This window comes from Micromesistius poutassou, assembly GCF_964030765.1.
Source record: "Micromesistius poutassou genome assembly, chromosome: 4".
Taxonomy (NCBI): Eukaryota; Metazoa; Chordata; class Actinopteri; order Gadiformes; family Gadidae; genus Micromesistius; species Micromesistius poutassou.
Genome location: NC_140274.1, coordinates 6476776 through 6498301, shown reverse-complemented (window position 1 = coordinate 6498301; position 21526 = coordinate 6476776). Strand labels below are relative to the sequence as shown.

Sequence of the window (21526 nt, the reverse complement as noted above, 5' to 3'; positions counted from 1 at the left end):
ATCCATTACACGCATGCAAGAGTGGGGCTCCCCTGTATCATGTGATCTAAGGTGTGCATTTAAAACCAAACCCCCTCCCCCCCTCCTCCCTCCACCTCCTCCCTCCAGCCAGATCATTGGCTCAGGGTTACCATTGTCTGTCTGGGCTGTGACTGGCATGGTTGTCAGCAGAGACAGTGGGACCGCTGGAGCTGGTCTGGGGGGCCCAGGCTGCCTTTCTGACTGGCCGGGAACAAAGCAGGTCCTCTGGCCTGTAATCAAAGCCCTGGGAAACAGCGGGCCCCGCAGATCCACCTGGACACACAGCGCACACGCGCGCCAGCCGGGACGGCTGCGCGCGTGTGTGCGTCGATCACGCACGAGTCGGGGAGTGTGAGATGATGAGAGAGCAGACATCGCCGAGCCATCGCTTATGGTGGATCGCTGTGAGAGTGAGACATTATGTGTTCACTTTGTGTCGACTCTCACGGTGCGTGGAGACGTGTCCATTCCAGGGAAATTGCAACCTTGCTATGAAGACTAGACCGTGTGAAAGCAGAAGGAGCCGGCCCCTTCTTCCTCCGAGCCGTTGTGCTGGGACATGACTAATGCTTCCTTCAGGGCCCCAGGTGGCCCCTCTGGGATTCCTGAGCCGCGGTGTAGTTTGTGGTTTGTGTCCCTTTGTTGTCTGGCTGAACCAGAGGACGGAATACCAATGATTAAATTATTCAGGCCGCAAAGAAGGGGAATATTCAAACCAGGGCCAGGTATGAGGCTTGAGTTCAGCGGGGGTCCCTCCCTGGGGGTGAGGACAGAAGAGCCGTAAGATGAGCCCCTCTGTATCGGGCCTCTGCGTTCCATCACGGTGTTGTCATGCCTCGCTCCTTAAGAATGACCGGAGGCATCGCTGAAAGCCATCAGCGGGGAGATATGATATGAGTCACGTCCAGAGTGTGGTTGTCTGCAGAGTTGCAGGTTTAGTTCTTCAGTTGGGATTTGCGACTATAGAACACAATGATCTCTGCATTCGACCCGTCTCACGCAGCACTGGGAGCAGTGTGCAGCCCCAGTGCCGACTCCAGGTCTCTGTCTTCTCTATGCCTCTTGCCCTTCTGTTGGGCGCTACTGGCTTCTGCTGGTTGATCCCTGGTCCTAACTTCCCTCTGTAACCCCCCCCCCCCACCTCCCATCCCCTACCAGATACGAGGAGGGAAGCTGATGATCACCAACGCCAGGAAGAGCGACGCGGGGAAGTACGTCTGCGTGGGCACCAACATGGTCGGCGAACGGGAGAGCGAGATAGCCGAGCTCACCGTGCTAGGTACAATGTCCTTTCACCTATTCCATTTCTGGTGCTTCCTGCTGCCTCTGTCTGTCTGTCTATCTATCTGTCTGTCTGTCTGTCTGTCTGTCTGTCTGTCTGTCTGTCTGTCTGAGTCTATCTCTCTCGCTGTCTCTCTCACACACACCATTCTCACACACACACACACACACACACACACACACACACACACACACATACACACACACACACTCACACACTTTCATACACACACATACTCACACATACACATAATCACATACTCACACACCCATACTCACATACTAACACACACACACACACACACACACACACAGTCTTCGTGTGTGCAGTATGCAGTGTGCAACGGAGCCCAGATGTTGAGCTCGGGAGTGTGTATTCCCAGTGCAGCTAAATGGAGTCAGTGACCCCTATCAAATAGAGTGTGAGACGACCTCCAATCTCACACTTTGCCGTGAATCCCGTGATGACCCCCATCAGGCATCAGCCTCTCTCTCTCCTCTGACCAGCTGCACCCTCTCTCCACCGCTGCCGACCTCTGACCCCTTCATTTCTCTGCTGTTCCAATAGAGAACATATCCAGATTGACAAGGCCAGAGCTATCTTTTACCGCTTAGCAAGTCTCCATAGAGACGTGCTAATCTCTGCCAGAAGGAAACCGTGTTGGAGGATGTCTAGTCTGGCTTCATAAGTAAATATATATATATATATGTATATGCGTAGAGAAGTATTACCAGAGGAATACCGGCGCGTTAAAGAAGGCTGTGCTGCATAGTTATTATGTCTGTGCAAACGGACATTGCAGAATAGCCACACAATGGTTTCAGCAAGTACAGACTCTCATTAGAGATTGTTTTTCTTCTCCGAGGTGGAAATCTTTAAACAAACACCGAACTAACTTTAATGTCCTGCGAGAGAAATAAAGAATAAACATTGGAGAATTAAGGGGAGCAGGAAATATGTTAAGTGCTACGCTAAGCACTTTTCTCTAGTGTGTTGTTGTGGTACTTTGCTGTTAGGACTGGTGACCCTAAAAATTAAGTGTAAGCATTTTAGTAATTGTTATGGTTTTTGTTGTCTCTAATGCGCTGTGAATGGGCAGTTTCATAGCAATTCATAAAGAGAATGTATGTCTGATTGTGGTATAGCAATTAGTAGCAATTTGCAGCATAGTCCAACCCCATTTACCATTTATGACAATTGTGGTTGTGTATGTCTGTGTGTTTTGCGTGTGTGTGTGTGTGTGTGTGTGTGTGTTTGCGTGTGTGTGTGTGTGTGTGTGTGTGTGTGTGTGTGTGTGTGTGTGTGCGTGCGCGTGTGCGTGCGTGCGCATGTATGCATGTGCGTGTGTATGCCTGCGTGCGCACGCGTGTGTGTGTGTGTGTGTGTGTGTGTGTGCGTGTGCATGTGCAGAGCGGCCCAGCTTTGTCCGGCGCCCCGGCAGCCAGGTGGTGCTGGTGGACCAGAGCGTGGAGTTCCGCTGCGAGGCCCGCGGTGACCCGGTTCCCACCGTCCGCTGGAGGAAGGAGGACGGAGACCTGCCTAAGGGGAGGTAGGACCCGGCTCCATTGCCTCCTCCACCCTTTCATTACAACAATAACTCCCCCCGCCCCACCCACCCACCAACACCCAACCCCACCTCCACGCATCCAGCCCCTCTCTGTGTCCCCTCCTCCCTACACCTTTGTTGTATTGTCCCCCCCCCCCCCCCACCCCCGCCCCAGCTGATGCGTGTTGGATGAGTTGTATTACAGTGTGTTCATTGTCATTTGACTTGTGACTTGTCCTGTAACTTGTGTTTTGTCCGATGTCAAACACACCCTTTTTTGTATTTTTCCTTACTTTTTCGGGGGGGCTGATCCAGATATGAGATTCGCGAGGACCACACCCTGAAGATCCGACGGCTGACCCCCGCAGACGTAGGCTCTTACACCTGCGTGGCGGAGAACATGGTGGGCAAGGCGGAGGCGTCGGCCAGCCTCACCGTCCACGGTAGGACCAATGCGGAAATGAGACGATTGCTATTGGCCAGGATGCCTCGTTTACTGTCCAATAGGAGGGCTTGGGGTTACTTTCTATTAAGCCTAGTTTAGTGTCTGTTTTGGCACCTTGAGATACTTTTCTATTGCCTGGCTTGGCACTACCTTAATTTATCTTCCTTTTGGCAGTGTCAATTACTTTTCTATTAGGCTGAAACGCTTCGTTTACCCCACATTTTGGCACTTTGTTGGAACAGTTTCTCTACTTCAAAAGTTGTGGTAGATTTCCACCGACGTCTCATGCAGAGTTTCCCCTCCAAAACCAATTCCACTGAACTAGGGTGCAGTGATTGCCTCTCAACTTTAGCGCCATGCACTCATCGCTCAACCGTTCCCTCTCAATTAGTGCATTGATTTCTAATAAAATAAGAGAATGTGAAGATCCATAACGGGCGCAGGGGCCGCTCACAAGGGAGAGCGGTGGCAATCAATTTAATTCGGGGCCCCCGCACAAGTGGCTCCGCATGTCTCCTGCAGGTCTAGGACCAGCAACGTTGTGACGTGTGTGTGTGTGTGTGTGTGTGTGTGTGTGTGCGTCTGCTGGTTGGAGGGGTCATGTTGGTGTTTCATCATCTCTCCCGGGGCCCTCTCCCTGGCTCCCCTGGACGTCCTATTAGCCCGGCAGGAACAGAAAGCAGCTGGTCACAGAGTGTGCACATTCAGAAAGGGACACATTCATGGACCTGGGGGGGGGGGGGGAGGGGCCCAGGCAACGCCAGACCCCCCCCTCCCCCTTAGAACCAGGGCGACACAGAGGTCCATTTAGTGCCGAGCGAAATGGGGGAATGTTGGGGAGCGGGGGGCGGGGGGGGGGGGGGGGAGGGAAGAGGGGGGAAGAGGGGGAGAAGGAAGGAAGGCAGAGGAGTAGGAGAAGGAGGTTCAGGGCCAGTCAGACGGCGGGGTTAGATGCGGGGACGGCGTACGGGGGTGTTGTGGTGCGGATGGAGGCTCACCGCTGGAGCGGAACGGGATGGGAATTGGGGACCTGGTGGGGGCAGTGGTGGGATAGGAGGGGGCGGGGGGGGTTACTACGGTAAGGTCAGTCATATTAATGTCGCTCCAGGCCGTCTCACCAGGGCAGCTAGAAAGAGACGAGACAATTCTGTTGGGCTGCCAACCCCCCCCAACCCCCGCAGATACAGATAGTTCATCTTCACATGACTGCCCTTGCAATTATTTCTTCATTTTCTCCACAAGCCAGTGATCTCTGGATTGCTTTGAGGACTGAGATTAGGCACACCTGTCAATAATTCCATCAATATGTCCTCCTCTCTTATTGTGTTTTTTTTCTCTCCTCCCTCGTTCCCCGTGATGAAAGCTGAGCTAATGAAAGAGAACTGCATTGGTGGTTGGCTGGTTCAATAAGGTGTTCGCTCAGTTAAATCTTGTCAAAGGGGTGAAGGCCAAGAAGGCACATCCTTCTTGGAATATTTGAGTTGATGAGACGCAATAATAACAGCAGACAGTAGATAAAAGAGCTGGTTGCCATCTTTGCACTCCCCGCCGCGTTTAAAGTTCTTTGGGTTCATGGTACCTTCATGGACCATCCCGAGGAGGCCAGCCCCAAGTGGCTGAAGCTCTGCCCACCTCTCCAAACCCAAAGCTCTACCCCACCAGAGCTGGACCAACCACCGAGGCTGGGGCTACCACCAAGTCCGGTCCCTAATTAAAGACAAGAAGGCCACAGTCCCACGCCCGGAAATGACATGCCTCCAATTACAGGCGCAGGGAAGGGAAGGGAAGCAGGGTAATTGTAGGTATAAACGGGGCCAGAGTGGCAGGCCTGATGTGCAGGGAGTAAGATGAAGTTGGGCCTCGTCAGGACAATCGCTCGTGCTGTGCAGGAATGAGGATGTGGGGGGGAGGCCCGTACAGCCCCCGGGATCAGGGTTTGACCGGGGCTGTCACGTTGAGCAGGAACAGCAGTGACAGTAATGCGATTTTGATTAGAGGATCACAGTTGTTTACGTTTTAGTTTTATTGACTTGGGAGACTCGGAGACTAGAGAGGGTTCCAAAAGCGTACCACCTCTGATTCGGTAGTTGTTGTTTTTGTTTCGTGGCCGTCAGTGTCTGACAGGGGAGGGCCTGCGTGGCACTGATAATCCAATTGTTCCAAGTCTTAACTCGAATTAATGTCAATATTCCTACCACCACCGCCTTCTGTCAAGTTCCCTCCTAATAGGCGAAGGCTGGTGAGACCAATTGAATTTTGACTGGATATGAAACCGAGGCAGCGGTTCCCACGAGAGCCATTGCCTAATCTGTTTATCATGACAGTGCAGTACACGGAAACTGTATTAGTACGGGTAAAATACATGACGTGACAATAAATACACACGGCTTGCCCTTTTTCAAAATAAAAGTCAGTGAGAGCAGGACTCCAGCGTAAGGTAAAAAGGTAAAAGTGCAGAGTTGAGAGAGTGCAGAGTTTTGAACAGCCTTCCCAGCCAGATAGAAGCAGATTTAGCAGCTGGACATGGAGGAGTTGTGATGCCCGGGGCTGTGTGTCTTGGGGGCTGTGTGTCTCAGTCCTGGTCCATAGCCTCATCAGAGAACCTCTTACATACGCACGGTTCTGACTAGGACGTGTAAACATGTTGAGTCATGTATTCCCCTTGAGAAAGAAAACAAATCACCGGACGAGGTCAATGATCGGTCTGATTTATAGTTTCATTGTGAAGGCATTAACCTAAGCCAGGGGAAGGCATCACTTGATGAGGGTCTTCAGGATTTTGATCTGGGTAGGATATGTTTTCACAAAGAAAAGGCCCCGATTTTTTGCCCTCACATTCATGTAAATGTGAGGGCGGAATTATAATAACACGTTGAAAAATCGAAATTCAGGCCACAAAAACAATAAACAGCGAGTCTGCCCTCCGCCATGATTTATTTGTGGAAAGGCCTTGAGAGGACGGTGGAAGTCCCCCGAGCGGCGTTGCTAATAACCCGTGTAAAGGGACTGGAATGAGGGCTGGGGCCGTGCCAAGATGGGAGCAGAAAAAGCAACCCTTTTAGCGTTAACACGCGGCACTGCATCAACGTCTGTCTGCTCAGCTGTTCTCCTATGAATCAACTTAAAACGTCTGCATGCAGGCAGGGAGATGATAGACGCTAAAACCTCTCCTGTACCACACACACACACACACACACACACACAGAGACACACGCACAGAGGCACACGCGCACACACACACACACACACACACACACACACACAGGAATGCATACACACATTCTCGTATGTATGCAGGTACACTCACACAGACATACGCACACATACACACACACTCATATGCATGTGTTTACACTCACACACACACACACACACACACACACACAAAAGCACACATGCATGCACGTATACAAACACACACACAGACACACAGAGCTACACACAAGCGTGGACACACAAACACAGACATACCCCACGCCCGCGTACACATTCACATCCTCCCTGGTGTCTGCCTCCCACTCCGTTTCCCTTTATTAGCTTTGAGAGAGGCTGTTTGTCTTGACCAATCGTGTGTTCAGCAGCCGCCGGCCGCCGTCGGCACTGCTCTCCCCGCCCTGATGGAGACCATGCACGGCACACACACAGGGCCTCAGTGTGCCGCCCGCCAGCCCTTAGATTCCTGCCCCAGCCTCCACGGGCCTCCCAGAGGGGGGGGGGCTAGTATTAATCAAACCAAGCCCCCCCCCCCCCACCCTCGCGCACACAGCCCGGCCCCCCCGATGTTGATGTCTGGCCCCGAGCAAGCAAGGCTGCAACGGTCCAAATCCGTCCGTAGAGTCACCGACTGTGTCTCCCCGCGGTCGCCTGGCTCACGGACCGCCCCCTGGTGGCTGGGAGGGCCGGTCGCCGCCGGTTCCCTGCGGGGGGGGGGGGGGGGGCGTGTCGCTCTGGGCTCTGTGTCAGCCTAGACCCCACAGCGGGGTAATGGAGACGGGGGTTTAGAGCTCACCTCTCCCTCCAGGTTCTCTGCTGTGATCATAGCAGCATGGGAAGGTATGGTTACCTAATTAAAGGCTTAGACACGCATGAGGAGATGTGTGGAGGGGGTGTGGAGGCACGGCCATTTTTTATGTCTCTGTCTTATGTGTGTGTGTGTGTGTGTTTGTGTGTGTGTGTTTGTATGTGTGTGTGTGTGTGTGTGTGTGTGTGTCTTTGGGTGTGCAAGCATGCATGCCTTTGAGTCTCTGTTTGGATATATGTGTGGGAGAATGCATGCCTTGCTTTGTGTTTGTGGGGGTGTGTGTGTGTGTGTGTGTGTGTGTGTGCGAGCCGGCGTGTGTGTATGTGTGCGAGCCAGTGTGTGTGTGTGTGTGTGTGTGTGTGTGTGTGTGTGTGTGCGACCCTGTGAGGGTGAATCTGCGTGTGAATGTGTGTGCACGTTTACGAGCCTGTGTGTGTCTATGTGTGTGCGCCAGCCTCCATGTATGTGTGTTTACATTTATCAGCGATGCACCATTCAGGCAGCATCGCCCCTCTTCTGTGGGGGCCTTTTGATGTACACCTTATCTGCATTTTAAAGGCCACTGATAGGCCCGGGGAGGCGGGACACGGGGGACATTACTTTGAGTGACAGCGTTTATGTTTTGGTGGGAGCCGTTGAAGCTAGACAGATTAGATAACGTGAGTGATTGGCCGGGAGAGATTTACGAGGGGAGAGTTGACAGTTAGCTGCGACCTTGTGCTTTTTACGACCCCCCCCCCGCCCCAGCCGTACGTATATGAGGGGCTTCTCTGTACACGGGGCCCGGAGTCCCTGCTTCATTATGATGTTCACCTGCAGAGACACAATGGCCCCTGGAGCCTTGGATTCAGGGGCCATCGCGTGTCTTGTTTTTCTCCCGTCAGGACCGACATGCGATTGTGCTTCTCATCCTTTCTCCTTTCACCAAATTCCAGCCGGGGGATTGTCCTTTTATGTCCTTGTTGTGAAACGTCTAAATTGTATTTTTTGAAATGTGATTTCTTCAATTATGCTTTTTTTTATTAGTCTTTAAGTTTCTTCTAATGCCACTGCTCATTAAGTATGGTAATCTGTTTGTAGTAATCATTCAGTTACATAGGTGTGTGTATGTGTGTGCATCGTGTACCCTAAGGGTTTGAGTGTAACACACCATATCTCATGTTCACTAAACGATAATGTCACAAGCCGTCGTTTCTTTTCTTTTTTATTACCCATGAAGCTGTAGTGCGTCTTATCTCTCCTCTATGTGACATTGGATGCATTATTTATTTATTCATCTTTTGTTATTGTGTGTGTGTGTGTGTGTGTGTGTTTTTTTTTGTTGTTTCCTTTTAGTCATATCTGGTAAGTTGAAATGTCACCCGGAGCTGTCACAGCCCCCCCACCCCACTCCACTTCCTCCATCCTCCATCTCCACCCCACCAATCAGCACTCATGTTTCTGTTGTCACGGGCAACGCTGACACAGAGGACATTTATGGGTAAAAACAATCGCAGTGCCTGGCCGGCCAAGGTAAAGCACCATCATTTCATTCTATTATTATGTGTTGTTTCTATGCATTGGACCCCAGCCAATTGCGCGCCCCCTCTCCCCCCCCCCCCCCCCGCCTCCCACCACTGCAACCTCCACCACCTCTACATGGACAAATAGTTTATGAATTCAACCTGGCAGCTCCCAGATTGCTTCCATCTCGTCTCCCAGCCACCTATGTATAAATAAAAAAGCATTTAGTTATGAGGAGAAGTATGATATTTCCCAGATGGCCCTTCCCATCCGCTGAAATGAATGTGTACATCTCGCCCCCACCGGCCGCCCCAGTGCATTCTGGGAGTGTCGCCTCGACTCAGACAGCCTAATGGTATAGCCTGGCTTCTTGTCACCGTCAAGTGGTGCATTCCAAATTGGAGCTGTGATGCCAAGCTCTTATTTTGAAATGGGATTTGTCATTAAGATTCATAGTTCCTGTGCAGCGGCCATTCAGCTCTGCTGCTTCCTTTTTTTTATCAGAGAGTGGCAGCCCCAACAGATGGCTCGACTGTATCCCCCATTTGCATTTCAATTTGAATTGACCAGGACACTTGCCCAATGCAAATGAACCGTTACCCGGGGACTCCGCCTGTTTCTGTTGGTTTTGTTCGTATTGTCCGTCGATTCTATCTGTTTGATTAACCCGATGACCTTCGAAAGCCAACTTTTGTTAATCATTCATCTAGAAATGGTGTGGATTGACTTCTCGTATTATAGTTTAACAATAGTCTATAGTAGCTTCTAGTCAAATGAGATGCAACCCCCATTATAACTGGACATTATCCTGTATAGGGCTGTATTGTGCTTCTGTCTTCCTTGGCTAACTGTCATTCTGGGTGTATGGTGCATGCGTGTGTGTGTGTGTGTGTGTGACTTCCAGTGCCCCCGGCCTTCGTGGTGAGACCCAGGAACCAGGTGGTGGGGGTGGGCCGGACAGTCACCTTCCAGTGCGAGGCGACCGGTAACCCCCAGCCCGCCATCTTCTGGCAGCGGGAGGGCAGCCAGGTAGGGGGGAGCGACTAGTTGTTGTTAAAAAAACATAAATTATTACAAAAAATAAAAGTGGCAATACGAAACATCTAAGTAGCTTGTAGCATCAAATAACCTGGTCATATCTTTACTCAAAAATGATTTAGATAATGTTATCAATAAAATGGCAGCCGACAACTGATGTATTCTATGAATAATTAATGCTGTTATCATGTCTCCTTGTTACCATGCTTCACCGGCATGTATTCAGTTGGTTGTAATCTGCTACCTCAGCACTAGATGGCGCTAAATCCTACACACTGAACCTTTAAATGGTACTTCACATCCATGTCGTCTTTTATAGAGTAGTATGAAGAGAAAAAAGGTTAATTTGTCCAGTGTGTAGCAATAAAAACAGGCAGTGGCCATGATCTGCATGCAGATGCGAGAGACATACAAGCCCCATGAAGATATTGAATCTTAGAAATTTGTCCTAATATAATGTCCAAGATTCAATCGCCCTTTCAGTGACATGAGAGATGCTAGTGTCAGAGAACCATGTGTTCCCATTTCCTCATATTGGACATCCCAATCCAAATCATATTAGATTTAAACTGGCTCCATGTAATCCTATTCCCTCCCCCCCACCCCCCCTCTCTCTCTCTCTCTCTCTCTCCCTGCCACCTCCTACCTCTCTCTCCCCCCCCCGCCCCCCTCCAGAACCTGCTGTTCTCCTACCAGCCTCCCCAGCCCTCCAGCCGTTTCTCGGTGTCCCAGACCGGGGACCTGACCATCACGGACTCTGAGCGCTCTGACGTGGGCTACTACAGCTGCCAGGCCCTCAACATCGCGGGCAGCGTCATCACCAAGGCCCTGCTGGAGGTCACGGACGGTGAGTGGCCACAGACGCACCGCACCGCACACTTCAACAGGCTTCTGTTAGGGGGCTGCTCTCTCCTCCTCTTCTGCTGAGTGGGAGAAGACGGAGCGGAATAAGCTATGCACCACTGTGTGTGTGTGTATGTGTGTGCCTGCATGTCTGTCTGTCTGTCTGTCTGTCTGTGTGTGTGTGTGTGTGTGTGTGTGTATTCAGGGGCGTGTGTATGCGGGGGGGGGGGGGGGGGGGGGGGGGGGGGTGAATACATGTACGTCTGTCTGGAGAGAGGAGGGGAGGAGGGGAGGGGGGGGGGCAGTGAGTGAGAGCGAATTGGATTGGATAAATATTGGGATTTCAGCGAATCCTGGGCTGCCAGCGGTGCATGTGATCCGCTGCGGTGGGGGCTAACAGAGTGTATTAATATCCGCATTGAGGTCTGTGTGGTGTGTGGGGTTTTGGTCTGGCCTGTCAAGAGGAGGAGACTCTCTGGTGCCTGTGTGTACCCAGACCCCGGGCTGCCTGGTTCTCAGTCTGCTGGCCTGGTAGCGGCGGCGGCGGCGGCGGCGGCGGCGGCAGCGGCAGCGGCAGCAGCAGTGTTAGCATGGTGGCCCGTAGCGCCGTCTGGCCTCTGGAGGACAGCGGGCTGCGTTGCGGTGCGGTGCTGGAGCGGATCCTCTAATTATTCCGCCCGTTGCGCTCCATGTTAGCCTAGCGTGCGCGTGTGCACCGACACACGCGTACGCGTGGCGTGCGCACTAACACACGTGCCAATGCACACCCTCACGCACACACACACACACACACACACACACACACACACACAACATGCACGTGTACACCTGACCACACACATACATGCACATACACACACACAAACACACTCATATGCAGGCATGCAGACACACACCCTCTCACAAAGCATGGCTTAATTCCCACCATTCCCCAGGTTGATGGCTGCCTTTATGTCGGCGATGACACACACGGACATCAGTCCCCTTCATCAGGCACTCGTCAGCCTGCGTGTCAGGACCGGACCGGCAGATCCCTGTGCCTCTCCACCTCCCTCTCCACCTCCCTCTCTGCTCCTCTCTGCTCATTCCGTCTTGCTCTGCAGATAATAATAACAGTTATTAAGGGAGTGGGCTGCACTGGGGCCACTGCTCCCCGCAGGCATATCCGGTAATTACAGGTCACAGTGACAATGTTCTGGTAATTGCCCCCCCCCCCCCCCTTTCACACACACACACACACACACACACACACACATCTCCCATCTCCCTGTAGCATGCATAGCAATGACATACACACACACACAAAAGAAAAGAGTGGTCAGAGATTACAGCACACCAGGGTTACACGCACACACACACACACACACACACACACACACACACACACACACGTGAATACATTACTGTGTTCTGCCTGCTTCACTGCATCAAACGGTTTGTTGGATTGCTCCCGCTGAAAGGCACCTGCCAGTGAATCGGCCGCGCTGGTTGAAGACGTATGAATGAGGATGATGAGAGGGGGGTGGGGGGGGGGGGAGAGAGAGGAGGAGGTTGATGGATCATGTTGGGCTGAAGACAGAATAGAATATATGACATGACAGGGTGCATGTTAATTAAATTCTCGCTCTCTCCTCTGGTTTTGCCAACCTCTCTCTCTCTCTCTGCCTATCTTCCTATCTCACTCTCTCTCCCTCACCTCCTTTGTCTCTCGCTCTCCTCTGATTTTCGCCATCCTATTTCCCCCTCCCTTTGTCTCCACCCCTGTCCTCGGCCTCTCTCGGTGGGGTGTCCCTGGCTTTGTAGCAGCGTCTCTGCTCCGCGGATGTGAACACGCATCCCCGCGCTTGTCTTTTGTTTGTTGTGTGTGTGTGAGTGTGTGTGTGTGTGTGTGTGTGTGTGTGTGATTGCTTCTGTTTTGGTCCCTTCCTGGGGGTTCAAACTCACTGTGGTTCAAAGGCAAGGGAAGGAGAGGTGTTGGAGGTAGGGGGGAGGTTGAAATGGCCATGTGTTAATAATGTTGTCTGTGCTGTTGAGATATTTCCGTTTTTTTTGTTGTTTTATTTTCTCCTTGTTCTTGTTTTTTAATGGCTTGTTGAAGGTACGTGTGGGAGAGAGAGAAGGGGACCTGGTGTGTGTGTGTGTGTCTGTGTTTATGTGTGTGTGTGGGAGTGCATAAATGTGTTTGTTAAATGTGGGTGTATGCATCCGTCTGTCCTTGCATGTGTCCCCATGCATGCATGTGTGGCTGTGCTGGCCTGTGTGTGTGTGTGTGTGTTGTGTGTGTGTGCGTGTGCGTGTGCGTGTGCGCGTGTGTGTGTGTGTGTGTGTGTGTGTGTGTGTGTGTGTGTGTGTGTGTGTGTGTGTGTGTTTGAAGGTGTGTGTGTGTATGTGTGTGTGCAGGTGAGTGTGTGTGTGTGCAGTGCGTGGTGCCAGCCGCCTGGAGGAGGACTGGCAGACGGGACACATCTCCCCCCGCTTCGTTTTTAATTACGCTGTCTTTATTTGGCTCAGGTCAACTTCTGCTGCTGAATGATTTCAAAATCGCTTCCAGTTGTTTAAATTGGTTTCTGCTTGGTCCTTTCATTTCTGAAACCCTTTTACCTTTTGTGATGTTTGTCGGTGTCTCGCACCCGTCTCTCTACTCTATTTTGGCGATTCCTTCACACGATTGGGATATGAAACAATAATTGTCAAACTGGTCTTTTTATTTGCCGTTACATACAGTGCTAGCTTCTGGTTTTCGCTAGTGATGTGTGATTTTCCAAATGCTTCCAAAATAATTGGATTTCACTACAATTTCATTTTTTTTTTTAATTCTTCCAGTGCTACCTGCTTGTTTTTTCTCTAATGTCTCTGTCGTTCTTCTTTTCATTGTCAAACCTTTCGGTAAAATAAACATAATTTCACATTTTTATTTTCTTTTTTAATTTTTGTCAATTTAAATGGACACTTTGTAAATCCTTATTTCCTTCGCTGTCCCCAGTCGTGTCGGACCGCCCACCGCCGGTGGTCCGTCAGGGGCCGACCAATCAGACGGTGGCGGTGGACGGCACGGTGGCGCTGAGCTGCGTGGCGTCGGGTAGCCCCGCCCCCACCATCCTGTGGAGGAAGGACGGGGTGCTGGTCTCCACCCACGACTCCCGGGTGAAGCAGCTGGACACGGGCGCGCTGCAGATCCGCTACGCCAAGGTGAGGAGCACACGCACGTCAGGAACACACACACACACACGTCAGGAACACACACACACACACACACACACACACACACACACACAAACATGTCAGGAACACACACACACACACACACACACACACACACACACACACACACACACACACATACATGTATGTGTCAGGAACACACACACATGTGCATGTACATGTCAGGAGCACACACACACACACACACACACACACACACACACACATCAGGAACACACCCAGTATCTGTCTGAAATGTTCTAAATATAAATATTCATATAGTAGTATATGATATATTTATGACATACAATATGTATATTTTAGATGAATATAAATGACAAAAATCATGCTGAAATCCACAACAAAAAATATAATGCAGTTATCCTTCTTTTATTAAAAAAAATGATATGATAGACGGTTCTCTGCTGCTGCGAGCGTTTGATCCACTTTTAATAATGCAGCAGTCTGGTTTTGAAGAGGTACCCCATTTTAGGAATATCATCCAATCAGTTTACCGCATAGAAATATAACCTCCATACTCTTTCGAAAGCCTTTCCACGAGCTTAACCCCCGGTCTGTAGTTTTTCAATCAGATTTCCATTTCCATTTCCATTTGTGACTCTCCTACGCTATACTTTCCCATCAGGGCAGCTGTACTGAGCATGTCTGAAGCGGCGCAGATGTAGGTGTAGGGCTGCACAGGCCAGTGTGTGTGTGTGAGTGGTGTGAGTGCCCGCCCCCCCCCCCCACCCCACTGCTGGGTAAATAAAGCCTGCGGTCCCTGCCAGCACCCGCCCCTCAGTGAGCTGTCACTCAACTGTCTGTGGCTTCATCACACACTGCAGCACTCCCTACCTCTGTCACTCACCACTGTGGACTTTTCTGTATTCATGTGTGTGTGGTTGCGCGTGTGTGTTGGGGGGGGGGGGGGGTGGCTGTCTGTCTGTGTCAATATGTATATGTGTCTATCTGAATATGTGTGTGTGGGTGGGAGGAGGAGGGGCTCAGCAAAAATAGAGAAAAACAAAATGGCCCCACTTCAGCGACCACACTTGGAGGAAAATGAGGGGTTGCCAACACTTGGATGGCTGGGGGTCAGAGGGCACGTCACATGGTGGTGATTAGGTGACTGCTGGTGTGTGTATTGGTGTTGTGGTGATGGTGGCTGGGGTGTGATCGCCCCCACAGTTGGAGGCTGGCAGGACGGATGGGTGGGGGGTCCCATCACCTCTCCTTCTCCAGCGAAGGCGGTCTCAGCATCCACTACAGTAATGACGATGTCGTCCTTACCCCATCAACCATTTTCACAGTCCCCTCTTCTCAATGTTTTTGAACACTATTATTATTAATATTGCCGGCTTTCGCTAGCAATCAATCGAAAAAAATGCAACGAAAAAAACGGATAAATCCACTTTATTTTTTACACGCAGTATGCATGACGTGTCCACACGCAATTATGCCAACAATCTGCCTCTCGTCGGGTCTCAGTCTAGCTCTGTCGGGTTCTGTCAGCCGCCCACCTGTTCACCATCACACCTAGACACATTTGATAGCACTTTGCATATTTAACACATGTTTTTTTTTTTCCTGTTCCATATTCACCTCAAACATATTCCCGTAAAGCCTCAAAATAGACTGCCGATCATTTTCATCGACATCTCATAAATGTAATGTTTTAAATTAAGTCAAGTTGTCAAGCTGTCAAGCTTAGCCGCGTGAGTACACTTCCCCCTGGCCACGCCCACCTACCAGGCATTTAAACATATTCATCCTGTTCTCCCTTCTCTCCCCCTTCCACCGCCACCGCCACCTGCTACATTAATACAGAATCCTCCCTGTTCCTGCCGTCAATCTGTGGAGAAGCAAATAAAGGTCACCAATTAGTCTGTGATCCGGGAAAAAAGTATTTTCCATTTGACTGGGGAATGATCTGCCTACTTGGCCTTTTCCCCCCCGCTGCCTTTCCCCCTCCCCACCCCCGCCCCTACACCCACCATCCCCACTGACATCTACATCTCCCCCGGAGCCGCCGGGCGGGCGGGGACATGATGAGGGAGATAACCTGGCAGTGATGCTCTGCCTGAATGTCAATACCGACGGCGAGCGTGGCGTTGGGGAGAGGCGCGGAGGGGGAGACGTCTGGCCTGTAGACCGTAGAGGGGGAGAGAGTGGGAGAGGGGGATGGTGACAACATGGATGTAGCGTTGGAGAAACGTGTGGCGGTGAAACGGTGCGGTGTGCGTGCTCAGTTGGAGGGAGTTGTAGATTGACGTTTGTGGTGGTTTCTGCAGCTGGGCGACACGGGGATGTACACCTGCATCGCCTCCACGCCCAGTGGCGAGGCCTCCTGGAAGGCCTACCTGGAGGTGCAAGGTAAGGACAGACGCCCAGACTCCCGTTTAGGGGGCCGTGCCGTTGTGTTATTGTACTTATTTAAGGTTCAATCAAAAATGGCTGCATTCATTTGATCCTCAAATTAAAATATGCTATTACTACAATTGCTATTTAGCAGATACTTTTTTCCAAATCATTTTTGGGCTTGATGTTCCATTTTTAGATGAATGTGATTATTGAGCAGGTAGGGGTTGGGTTAGGGCAACTTGCAGCTGATGCCTACAGGTAGGCTGAGGACATTGGAGTTGGAACCCAGAACTTTTCAAATGGGAATCAAACACCACTATCTTACATTTGACCATTTCTTATTTTCCAAGTGGACTCGTCGTAGCAAACACAAAGCCATATTTTAAAAAACATCTGGATCATGGACATCTGTAAGTAACAGGACATTCAGGGGCGGTAAAAGTTCCACATGATAAACTATTGTCTCCTGCCTGCGTCTAGAATTCGGGGTCCCGGTTCAGCCCGTCAGACCCACGGACCCCAACCTGATCCCCAGCCCCCCCTCCAGGCCCGAGGTGACGGAGGTGAGCCGCTCCTCCGTCACGCTCTCCTGGAAGCCCAACCTGAGCGGAGCCACGCCCACCTCCTACATCATCGAGGCCTTCAGGTAACACCACCTGTGCACTCACTAGTTCAGGACCATCACTCACTAGGTGTTAACTAGGTATAAATAAACAATACCAAACCCAGCCAGGAAAATATCCACCTTATGATATGAGCCTATAATATGCTATAATAAAACTTTAGCCTCAAATTTCCTGTCCAGGAGTGATAAAGTACAGCTTAACTTTATCTTTTATCTTTTATTATATGACGAGAGTGATTCGATAAAGTCTGGGAGTTTTTTTTTTTAATAGACTGAATACCAATCAGGTGATTCGTTCAAAAAAAACATTAAAACAAAATGATGAGGGACAATATTCAGAACCAAAACGGGCGACGAGGAATATGGACAGTAACAAAAGACTTAGATAAAGACACAAAGAGAAAAGAAGAACTGCTCGAAATGTAACTCCAATTTTTCTGTTTGGTTTCTGTTTTGTGTTTTGTTTACTGTATTATTTTGACAGTGTCTATGTGAAATTTTGCAATAAAAATTTAAGTGAAAAAAAAAAAAAAAAGATGAGGTAATTGGGTGACAATAATTGTTGTCACCCAAAAACGTTTCACGTTGGGTGACACCCAAACGTAACATTTTTGTGTTCAACATGTTTGTGTCTTCATGGAAAGCGACAGACAGACAGGGATGAAGTGTGTTAATAGAGCGAGGGGCAAGGTCCATGTAGCATAGGAATCCAGAACCCAGTTCCCCGTGGGTTCCCGTCACGTAACCCCTGATCCTCCCCCCCCCCACCGCAGCCACGCATCGGGCAGCAGCTGGCAGACGCTGGTGGAGCACGTGAAGATGGAGACCTACGTGCTGAAGGGCCTGAAGCCCAGCGCCGTCTACCTCTTCCTGGTGCGCGCCGCCAACGCCTACGGCCTCAGCGACCCCAGCCCCATCACCGACGCCGTCAAGACACAAGGTAGGGCGGGGACGCCTGCACCCGCACCCTCACCCTCATGTTTTGATGATCATTTTCTGCCCTTGTATATAATCTCTAGTGTTATATACGCTAATCATGTGTGTGTTTATGTGTGTGTGTGTGTGTGTGTGTGTGTGCATGGCTGTTCCCTCCAGAAATCCCCCCTACGAGTCAGGGCGTGGACCACCGTCAGATCCAGAGGGAGCTGGGCGAGGTGGTCATCCACCTCCACAACCCCACCATCCTGTCCTCCTCCTCCGTCAGAGTCCAGTGGACCGTGAGTACCTCCGCCTCCACCACCCTCCACCGCTGACCGCCTTCCTGCAGTCCACCTCCGCCGCCAACCAATCAGGCCCAGCAGCGGTGTCCGTGTTATTCCCTCCGTTTCGCTCCCAGAATAAGGATCATCCACGAGTCACGTTCCCAGTGCTCCCATTAGTTCCACTCTGAACAGTTAATTGCATCCAACGCCCCACGGTGCCGGAAGGGGCGTCCTACTCCCCACACCCCCGACACCCCCCCCCCCCCCCCCCCCCCCCTGACCCCCTGCCTTCCCGGTGCCCATCTTGCCTCGGCTGGAGCACCACGGTTTGGCTGGCCGAAGCACCGTCAGCTCCAGCCCCAACCGCAACCCCCATCTTCGCCCGGCCCAAGCCTCCGCCAACGCCAGCGGGCCCGTGAGCACAGGACCCCGCAGAGCGGCGGGAAGGAGTCCCCGTCCAGTGTGTGACATGTCACTCGCTGCCCCTTCATATTGAGAACTACTCGATGGCTGTTAAAATAACAGCACTGGGGGGTGGGGGAGCCAGCCAACTGGAGGAGCTCTTAAAGTGGAAATGGCTTGCAGATGTAGATGACGAGAGAGAGAGAGGGAGGGAGAGAGGGGGAGAGGGGGGGAGAGAGAGAGAGGGAAGAGAGAGAGAGAGAGAGAGAGAAGAAAAGAGGTGGGGGGAGAGAGAGAGAGAAGAAAAGGGTAAAAGGAGCAGAGAGATGGAGGGAATCAATCAGGCATCCATTAACCACGGCTACCTTTTACCCCCTGTGTGCTGCGCTGAGGTTCTGTGTTTGGGGTCCGGCCATAGGTGGGCTCCATCAGTCTGATGAGCACGGCGGTGTGTTTGGTTATAGATATCTCTCTCTCCGGTTACACAGGAGAGGCTTGTGGAGCCATACTGCGTTTGTTGGTGTGTTGTATTGTATTTGACAGAAGGCCCTGCGCAGCATTCCCCCGCTGGAACGATGTGACCCAGGGCCGTGATGAATGGGAGACGGCGAGATGTTTTTAAGAAAGGGATACAGACATGCCATGACTGATGTAAACCAGCTCTCGCTCACTTACCGTTCCTCGCTGGAATGTTCTCGGTGGGGTGGAAACCATATTCAGGAACTTTTCTTTCTTTTTTTTTTTTTCACGTGGAGCCACAACAGATTCACACTAGTTTTTTACGAGGTTGTTTTAAAGGGTGGAATACACTCCCATCGTGGAATGGGCATTTTTCTCCCAATCTTTGCGTCAATTGGTTCGTACAGCCTCCCGCCCCGCCCCCCGCCCCCCCCTCTCTCCTTCCCGCCCTGCCCCGCCTAATGAAGACCACCTGAGTTGACGGCATGTTTTCACAGGAGAGCAGTAAATGAACACCGTCAACATGTTTACAAGTCACCCCTGCCTCCGCCCCGGCTCCGTTCCGCAGGCTACGAGCGCTAACGCTAACACGCCGTGCTCGTAGTTAACCCTGGACAACCCTGGATCCTACCACATAACAACCGCATCTACAGCAGAAGACCTTATCTCCTCCCCTCTCGTCGTAATCTGGTATCACGCTTGGGTATTGGAACTCGCCCAGCCCCATCTATCCCCCCACACACACACACACACACACACACTATGTCGCTGTCAGTCGACGGTAGAGCGAAGGGGACTACGAGAGAAGGAGACAGGCTGCCCTGGGACCTTCTCCTCCTCCCTCCCCCCTCTCCCCCCCACCCCCGGGTTTAACCAGCTCCAGACTCACAGGAACCTCTGGCCCGATGACCTCATGCTGTGGTTTGAGTAAACGGCTGCAAATAGTGCACGGCGTGGAGGGGAACGACGAGAGGAGCGGGAGGAGGAGTGACGGAGGAGAGGGAGGGAGGGAGGGAGGGAGGGAGGGAGGGGGCGGACCATGGGAGAGATGCGGAGGGATAAACACCACGCGTTAGCACCACATTCCTCGCAGGGGGACCAGGGGGCCCGGGGGCCCCCATCCGTCACAGCTGTCCGCGCGGAGCGGCCTGGGAGCCCCGGGGACAGCTGTTGGCTTTTCCACCGCCGAGACAGAGGGCACTGGCCAGAGGCTAGTGGTCAGGGTGTTGGTTTGACTCCCAAACCGAGGTCTCTGGGTTCGTACCCCGATGCCCTAACTACTACTACTGCAACGGCTCCTGGAGGAATCCTTGAGCGAGATGCCCCCGTGAGCCCCCCCCCTGCTACGTCTTTACATCTCCCTTCCAACCCGCCGTCCTGTCCCTCTTCGTTGTCCTGTCGCTGAAGTCATAAAAACCCCTTTGGAGTTCCCTGGAAAACCGCCGTCTGCTGCAGCAGAGAACCCAGTGCCTATACTCCCCCCCTCTGCTGTCATCTCCCCCCTCCCCCCCTCACGCGTGGTTCCTCCTTCCGCCCACTAGGTGGAGCAGCAGTCCCAGTACATCCAGGGCTACAAGGTGATGTACCGGCCGGCCCCGGAGGGCGCGCAGAGGAGCGAGTGGGCCGTGTTCGAGGTCCGCACGCCCGGGGAGGAGAGCGCCGTGGTGCCTCAGCTCCGGAAGGGCGTCACCTACGAGTTCAAGGTGCGGCCGTTCTTCAACGAGTTCCAGGGAACGGACAGCGACGTCAAGATCGGCAAGACGCTGGAGGAAGGTGGGTGGAGCCATGGCCCCCGTCTGTGTGCGTGCGTGTGCGTGTGCGTGTGTGTTTGTGTGTGTGTGTGTGGGTGGGTGTTTAGATAATGCCCTATATGTTGGTGTTCGTATGTGTATGTCGTTTGTATGTGTGTATTTGTACGTGCATGAGTGCGTGCCTGCATCTGTGTATGCGTGCACATGCTCATATGCATCCACCTCTGTTTGTGTGTGTGCGTGTGTATGTGTGTGTGTGTGTGTGTGTGTGTGTGTGTGTATGTGCATGCACATGGTGTCACATGCATGTTTACATGTGTACACAATGCTCATGTGCGCACAGCTTGCAACCTCACACACACAGCAGCTGTTTCCAGCAGCAGTCTCAGGCAGGGCACCTGTGTGTGTGTGTGTGGGTGCATGTGCTCGTGTGTGCGTGTGTGTGTGTGTGTGTGTGTGGTTCTGTTAAAACGCAACGCATTCAGGCACGCCCGCCTCGGATCTATCAGCTCTTTGAAAACTGGAGGCCACATGACAAACCAGAGGCAGATGACAAGCAGCACACACACATTAACCCAACTAGGGCGCCTGCTAATTCTGCACAGGGTGTGGTTGTTAGGGGGAGACCGAGCAAAAACCGTAGCTTCTCGTTAAAATGTTTGCCAATCTATGATAAACATTTATGGGGAACGGAGTGTGTATGCTAATGTGTGTGATTGTGTCGTCTCGTTTTTATGTCGGATATTCCACTTTGTTTTCCATTTCTGTTAATAATTGTTTTCCTGGCCTCAGAGCGTGATGCCGGCTCTCCTAGATAGAAACGCAC

At 51.8% G+C, this 21526-nt stretch overlaps 1 protein-coding gene across 1 annotated transcript in view; it reads left to right on the top strand.

Annotated features, from left to right (window-relative positions):
- LOC311342462 (roundabout homolog 1-like) overlaps nucleotides 1-21526 on the top strand; it is a gene marked incomplete at both ends in the record, with an annotated part of 98832 nt that overhangs the window by 74349 nt on the left and 2957 nt on the right. The window contains 11 exons of the mRNA XM_084467288.1: nucleotides 1180-1300; nucleotides 2714-2852; nucleotides 3165-3292; nucleotides 9723-9847; nucleotides 10532-10703; nucleotides 13683-13888; nucleotides 16192-16273; nucleotides 16742-16907; nucleotides 17660-17826; nucleotides 17982-18103; nucleotides 20491-20722. Coding sequence (XP_084323414.1) covers nucleotides 1180-1300; nucleotides 2714-2852; nucleotides 3165-3292; nucleotides 9723-9847; nucleotides 10532-10703; nucleotides 13683-13888; nucleotides 16192-16273; nucleotides 16742-16907; nucleotides 17660-17826; nucleotides 17982-18103; nucleotides 20491-20722 — 1660 coding nt within the window. The remainder of the gene's footprint in view (nucleotides 1-1179; nucleotides 1301-2713; nucleotides 2853-3164; nucleotides 3293-9722; nucleotides 9848-10531; nucleotides 10704-13682; nucleotides 13889-16191; nucleotides 16274-16741; nucleotides 16908-17659; nucleotides 17827-17981; nucleotides 18104-20490; nucleotides 20723-21526) is intronic.